The 7,500-nt window shown below is 41.5% G+C and overlaps 1 protein-coding gene and 2 long non-coding RNA genes across 6 annotated transcripts in view; 1 reads left to right on the forward strand and 2 right to left on the reverse strand.

Annotated features, from left to right (window-relative positions):
- Positions 1-7,500, reverse strand: part of LOC125289867 (disks large homolog 4-like) — an 82,364-nt gene that overhangs the window by 34,610 nt on the left and 40,254 nt on the right. The window contains 1 exon segment of the mRNA XM_048236964.1: positions 6,325-6,375. Coding sequence (XP_048092921.1) covers positions 6,325-6,375 — 51 coding nt within the window.
- Positions 547-2,377, forward strand: LOC125289869. 3 transcript variants are annotated; one of them, XR_007192710.1, is made up of 4 exons: positions 547-775; positions 1,096-1,196; positions 1,326-1,399; positions 2,104-2,294. It is a non-coding gene; the product is annotated as an uncharacterized LOC125289869 (long non-coding RNA). The 3 variants fall into 3 exon arrangements; XR_007192708.1 differs by lacking the exon at positions 2,104-2,294 and adding an exon at positions 2,317-2,377 and having other exon boundaries at positions 548-775; XR_007192709.1 differs by lacking the exons at positions 547-775; positions 2,104-2,294 and adding an exon at positions 2,317-2,377 and having other exon boundaries at positions 1,048-1,196.
- Positions 2,170-6,305, reverse strand: LOC125289868. Of its 2 annotated transcripts, none has more exons than XR_007192707.1 (4): positions 4,370-6,305; positions 4,003-4,222; positions 3,674-3,818; positions 2,170-2,205 (listed from the first exon to the last, which is right to left on the reverse strand). It is a non-coding gene; the product is annotated as an uncharacterized LOC125289868 (long non-coding RNA). The 2 variants fall into 2 exon arrangements; XR_007192706.1 differs by having other exon boundaries at positions 4,003-4,230.

A 7,500-nucleotide genomic window follows, 5' to 3' on the forward strand; every position in this document is an offset into this window, starting at 1 on the left:
AAGGACACATCTGTCCTACTAGCTGTCCAGGCAGTGCACTATGTAGTTCTGTGCTTCAGGTCAGAAAACCCCTGAAAATGCACAAGCTTCCACAGCACAACACCGCCACCAATGTCACCAAAAAACACTGTGTGCCCTTTAGCTATGTATCCATCCAAGATTTGAGCTAACCTATAGCCTTTCCTCTAACCTTCAACATCTGGCTCCCATTTGATATCACTCATTAGTCCCACCCTCGATCTGCTCCACACACCATGATATTCAACAAGTCCAGATATTCATCAAAGTATTATCTGAATCGGCTCTGCTCCAGATATTCCAGGACTTTATCTTCTCTAAAAACACACTGAAGCATTAGCTGCTGCCTCTGCAGTATGTGACAAAGACGAAGAACTGTGACTCACGAGAATTGTAAGTGATGTAATTCACCTTTGGCTAAGCCACACCCTAGAATGTAGATTGACCAATCACAGCGCAGCCAACAACGAGCTCCCATAGAGGTCCGACACTTTTTCACATCGCTCCATTGAGGCGTCTCATATTTTCGGTCTCGGCAGGTAGTTTGATCAAAATTATGGTTAAACGTTGTGCCTGGGGCATTTGTAATACAGATACGCGTTTCCCAGAAAGGTTGGAGGGGGGTGTCCGTTTTTTCCCCTTCCCAAAACCGAAGTCAAATCCTGACAAGTGTGGTCTTTGGATTAAACTGTGTGGACGTCCTCACAGTCAGCTAAACCCCTCAAGGATCAACAAGCACACTTTTGTGTGCTCTGAGGTAAATTTTGCTTTTAACCTTACTGTGAAGTTATATGATATACTAGTTAGACAATTTTATGCTGTGTTAGGTTATGATTTCGGTTCTCTACCCTAATTATTGAAGAATCAATGTGCTAGCAAGCAAGCAAGTTTAGGGATAGCTTAGCTATCACGTAAATCAGGATTGTTTTCTTTGACTAGCGGCTGGATGTTAGCTAACTTCGTTATTAAAGATACAAACACCTAACGTTAATGTTACAGATACGCTGTGGTAGTTTTTAAGGTGACTACCGCCAGCGTGTTGCCACAGTCCAACAATATTTTACATCACTATTTCAGCATTTTGTTAATGGAGAACCAAGTCCCGAATCCCCAAATCCAGTCCCTGCTATTCCTGGTGGAGGAAGTGCAGTCAAAAGTCGAAGACTGCCAACTAAGAGGTAAGAGATATAATTAAATAATTCAATCACAGAAAAAATATTACAGCCACAACACAGTATCAGAACAATATCAAACACTTTAATCGATTTTACATATGTATTTATTTGTATGTATCTATCTATTTACAGAGGCATCTCCACAGTATCAGGCTCATCAGTGCAGGACACCACATCAGAGGAGTTGTCCATGGTCATTGAAACAGGTAGGCTACAGTTCATGTGACGGTTGTGGACTGTCATTGCACATTGTAGGGAGAAAGTGCTCAAAAAAGTACCAGTCAAGTTTATCTTTTATTTTCCTCCACATATCGGGATCAAAACAAATTCGCTCCAGGTGATAGTCACTTTCACATGACACAAAAAGGTCACACCATGGCATCCCAGTTATCCCCAATTGTCCCATGATTTGGAAGTAATATTCGTGAGTACGATTGAGCCTGTAGGTGTCATCGCTACCCTTTTTAAGGTACTGACAATCGGTGTAGCTGACTTTCATTGGACATTTAATTTCGAGTAGTCCATAGGTCTCACTCTCACCACTCTGAACCCTTCTGTCAGGGGATGTACCCAAATAGGGGGCATTAGGGTTGATGACAAACCCACACACTTGCACATCATTACCAGTGATGACCGCATACTGGGCTGCAGCGGCTGGCTCAAGCTCCAGGCCTCTCTTCATGGCTTTTGTCATGATGCTCTTCTTCTTCCTCTGCATGATGATGGCAAGTTGTTCAAAGTCAGCTCTTCTAGAGATTATTCTTTTGAAGGACGATGAGGTTAGGCGAATAGAGCGGACATGATGCCAGATGTTGTTGCTACTCTGCTGTCTGGTGTTTTTCTCAAGTGCCTCTGCCTCAGCCTTTGAGACTACTATGGTACTGAACCTTTCCATTTGCACTTTATTAAGGACAGTACAGAAAGAGCCTGGCTGTGGTGGCAAAGGGAATGCTGGGAAGTCACTGGAGTTTGATAAGGAGGATGCTTGTGAAGTGTTGTCCAATAGTGGGAGCTGTATGCATTGAAGGGGAAAAAAAACATTTATTATTTACATTACGTTTCTTGTTTTTTTTTGTTTTTTTACTAGGCCTCATTTTATTAATTCATTGTTTGTTTTACACAGAAAACCAGATTCACACAGCAGACCAGATTCCCACAGACCACATTCCCACAGAGGATCCACACCAAGATGCACAGAGGACCAAGAAGAAATAAATCAATTAAAGAGGCAACCATAAAGAAAAAGAAAATGCCTTGCTGAGGGAAGAGATTCAAACTCACTCATCTCACTCACTCACCCACACCACACCCACTCAAGCTCATTACCAACTCACACCAGAGACTATATCTAACTGTAATGTGCCTGAGTACTTTAAGTACAGCACAGGTTTTAGTTATGATGAGTTCAACAAGCTGTGTGCTTTTTTTAGGATACCCAGTACTGCAACGGATACACAAACACTTAGCCCTGTGACATACCACAGAGTAGATCAGCAAATCAACCTAATGCCTTTAAGACAACAGTTCCTACTTGTGCTTATGAAGCTGAGGCAAAACTTTGATCTGAAAGAGCTGGCCTTCAAATTTCAAATTCCAGAACGAACTGTTAGCACTTTATTCAATTCATGGATTGATTTCATGTATGGTAGGCTAGGCAACATGTCTATTTGGCCACACAGGGACACAATAACAGAAAACATGCCTGACAACTACAGAGCAGAGTTCCCAACAAAATTTGCTATTCTTGATGGTACAGAGATTAAGACAGAAAAACCAACATCACTGTTACTTCAAAGACAGACTTACTCAAACTACAAATCTGCCAACACACTTAAATGTCTTATTGCCTGTGATCCTCGTGGTGCCATTATCTTTTTATCCACACTTTACACGGGATCAATCTCAGACCAAGAGCTATTTAGACAATGTGGGATCAAAGATTTACTGAAAGGTCTGCTTCAGTGTGGCTATCTTAAGGCAGGTGATGGGCTCATGGTGGATAAGGGTTTTCTTATTGAGAAGGATGTAAAGGAGCTTGGGCTTAATTTGAACATTCCCCCCTTTGCCAAATCAAATAGTCAGATGCCAGCTACAGACGTTGAGATGACAAAGAAAATAGCCAAACACCGAGTACATGTAGAAAGAGCCATAGCCAAAGTGAAGAAATTTAAAATGGTTTCTGGACGGATCCCTAATGTCAGGCTTGGAAACATAAATCAGATATGGTTCGTGGTCTGTATGCTGTCCAATTTCCAGCCGAACATTATAAAAGCATAGGATACAGCACAATGATCTGTCTACACACAGCTAAGCTCCTAAATTTGAATGTTTGTTTTTTTTAACATGGTTCATAAATCAATTATTGTGTTGTTATTGTAAATTAAATCAAATGTATGTTGGCTATGTGACTGTAATAAAATGTCTTCCTGCAAATGATAAATTAGTCATTATCTGTAACAGTTTTACATAATCTGCTTTACCTGGTAGCTCAAGCCACTTCCAAGAGGGTACTTCTCCTGACCTATCACTACATCTATCTGGGGTTTGCTTGCTATGTAGCTCATAGGTGTCCCTGTCAGCTGTCTCAATAACAACAAATCCTGATCTGTTACCTCAGAGATGGCCCTGTGAGATGGAAAAGTCACACATTTCTACATTATGTCAAGTAATCTGAAATACAAAATACATTTCTGCCTATGTCATGTGCTCTCAAACACATAGGCTACATACAATTAAGTTGGTTATGGTGGAAGGACACAATGGGATAGCCAGCCTACATGGTGTTAAAATCAACATAGCTGTGACTCACCTGTCATTGCTGTATTGGCAGAAGATGGGTCTCCGTTTTCGCTCTGTCTTGGCCCTGGCCACAACGACTGCTGTCACAGGCTGTGGTGCTACTTTAGCACCTCTTGGCTTATGCCATTGTTGGGGTAAGCTTGTGGAGGACTGAACTGGCACAGCGTTTATGTGTTGTGCCTTGCAGAGATCCAGGGTATGGATAAGCCCAATGATGTGCGCGCAAAACCCTGTAGAGCTAACCATAACATCACCTTAAGTTAGAGTTTAAGTTGAATACCGATTGTTGATAGAACGCTGAATAAATACAACGTAGAACTATACGCGTAAGTCCGTTTGCTTCGTAATAACGATTTTAGAAGTGAATAGAGACGTACCCAGCTTTGCATGAACAGTGTTGCTCCTTGATATTGTCAGTCCCAGCCTCCGTCTCGATTAGTAGGATATGCGGTGGTTCATTTTTTCACTGTGACCGGTATGCTTTTGCCTCTATTTGGATGCCTTGTTGTTCTTTGCGTTTCACCTGTATGTCCTGAATATAGCCTTCGAACGCATATTGCAGACCCTTTTGTCTACTCCTATCGGACACTTTATTTGCTGCTTTATAAAAGTTTGACAAAAGTTCAGCAGGAAGAGCTGTCACAGCATAAGCCATGTTGTTGATACCTAACCAGAGTCTTAGGATAACCAGTCAGAAAACCAGAGCCCAGAAGTTGTCGGACGTAGCAACAGTAACTAAGGGGGGCGGGGCTTAGCCAAAGGTGAATTGAGTAGTGAAGTAACAATGATGCCACAATGGACATGATGTCACAGCAGAATGGTATCTATGGGGACCAAGGACAGCGAAGCCAAGGAGATTCTAAGGTCTTAAGTTATTTGCTGAAGCACCTGGAATACTGTTCAAACCATCATTGTACAGCTGGGCTGTGACGTCATCTCCATCAGTCCATGAAATGACTTCCTGTATTTCATTCAAGGAAATTCTTGATAAAGTGTAACCACAGGTATGACTGCAGTTGACTTTTTCTCCAGTGGATTTCAAACCAATTAATTCTCACTTATCTAGGATTTCAAAAATATGTCTAACCCATTGGGTACACTTAGCTATGGACTTAATCATTCTGTATTTCATTTCCTAAAGATTTTCAATCATTCATGATTCTCAACAGCACATTCATGCACAGGAATTCACACACACAGCTACTCATCACCTTCATTCCCTTTCATCCGCGGTCTGAAGGACAATTTGACCAGACATTCAGCTGTCTTCTTCTGCATATGTGAAATCACATCCTGTGTTCAGAACATCCACCCACTCACTGTATAGTGAATAACCACCATAAATGTTCACTATAGAGTCCCCCATCGCAAAGATGAGTGGGCCAGGAAACCTTGCTGCATCTCTCTGCCATCACTGCCTGACAAATATCATTATTTAATAATCTTCTTATGACATCACTAACACATCTGATGACCGATAGATGACATCACATCACTTCAAAAAGCAAAACTCTTGCTCAGGCCACTGGCCAGTCTTTGGAAATATAAGGGCTCACTGAACACTGAAATCTAGGACAAGTGAGGACTGTAAAATAAGCACTTCAGTCTAGTTATTGTATATGGAAAAATATACCACATTTGCATGCAAAAGTACATTCATGAGCATGCCTTCAGATCAGATTACATACATGGATGGATAACACTGTAGGGACATAGATACAGAGATGTTCTTACAGGGGGAGATAGCAATCTTAGCCATTTTCCATGGACAAAAACATAACGGCTAACTTGCTTTAGCTTGGGTCACATGTATCACCCTGAACCAATCATATCAGTTCTCTGACGTAACTGAACATTTGCTAACCTTAGCTTAGCATGAACGATTCTCATCCAATTAGGCTGTATGTAGAGGAACTGTCACTTGTCTCACAAAACAATATTTTTTTCATTACAGACCTTAGCAGGTGCTGTCATAATTGACTAGGCTGTGAGCAAGATGTTAAAGATCATAACAGTGGTAATTGAACTGAAAGGGTTTCAACTGGTTTCACAAAAATAGGAGTTTGCTTGGGCTACTTCACCACTCCTCCCATATAATTCCACTTAAAATAAAAGTCCAGGACCCACTGCCATTATGCTTTTTCAGCCCAAGATTGGAATCTCCCTTTTCAGATGATCTCTGTAGATACTGAAAAGCTCCAATGAGAGTCGAGGATAGCCAATCCAAGCAAAGGTGCAACACAAGGCCCCATCTGGAGAAAATGACACCAGTGTGGTGACCGTGATTATGACATCACAATGGTGACATGCATCGCCATGGAGATAGCCTTACCAGAGTGGAGGTAGCGTAGTAAGGAGTTTGGCTGCCTGGTAACAACACGGGCTGCAACACAACACACACGGAGCAGAGGGCAGTTACACACCAGGGGCAAATTCACAGACACAAAGGGGGTAAATGAGAGACAGAGAAAGAGACGGGGAGACAGCAGAGGATGGTGGCAAACAGAGGGTGTGAAACTGTTACAGAGGAGAATGTTCAAAACGGCAGGTAAGGGGGCAAGAACACAAGGAGACTTCAGGTACTGTAGAGACTACAGAGAAGGGGGCATAAATAGTGACACAGGAAAATGTAGACAGAGAGAAAGAAGATGTAGACAGAAGACGACCTTAACTCAGAAGAAACACTGCAACTACATAAGCAAAGACATCAAGGCTACCACATCAAGAGGAGCTCAGTTACACAAGGGAGAGTCACAATCACAGACAATGTATATAATGTACAGGAAATAAAGAATATAGAGTATGAGTTCAAATGACTGAACTAGTTCAACACACATAGGGGTGATCAAACACATCAATGAGCCACTTATAAGGAGGATTAAACAGAACGGTGACTACACAATCTGTGAAGTACCAATGCAGCAGGAAACAAGACAAAAACACACATGACTAACATTCTGGAGCTCAGCTACAGTTCCCTGGGCCGTTGGCAAATACAATAGTTGATGTTTCAACACACTGGGCAATTGGGGCAGTAGGTCTCCATACAAAGAGGGGGAGTGGAGAGAGGGGGGTAGTTCCACGCACAGAGATGCCTATGTGTGCACTGCTTTATGAGGTGTTGCTATATAACGACAACTGCTTTTGCACATGTGCACGTTACACAAGTATAACAAGTCATTTTCATTACAGCTGAATTACAGCATAAGTCTTATAGCCTCACCTCATACAATAGCAGCCAGTAATAACGCATTTATGAGCTATTATTTCATTACTGCATTGGTGCATTTCATTAGTGAATAATGGAGTGTTCATGATTGCACAGCTGTAAAATATAAATGCAATATAATCAATATTGTCAACATTAGGAGCATATTATCTGAACTGATACTGAATATGTTTATTATAGTCACTGCATTACCTTTAAAAGTCTACGTTTTGTTGTGTCGTAAATGAAATAATAGCTCATAATTGTTCAATAAAAACTCCTTATCATACATTCCATTCT

Source organism: Alosa alosa, chromosome 24, assembly GCF_017589495.1.
Source record: "Alosa alosa isolate M-15738 ecotype Scorff River chromosome 24, AALO_Geno_1.1, whole genome shotgun sequence".
In the NCBI taxonomy this organism is placed as follows: Eukaryota; Metazoa; Chordata; class Actinopteri; order Clupeiformes; family Clupeidae; genus Alosa; species Alosa alosa.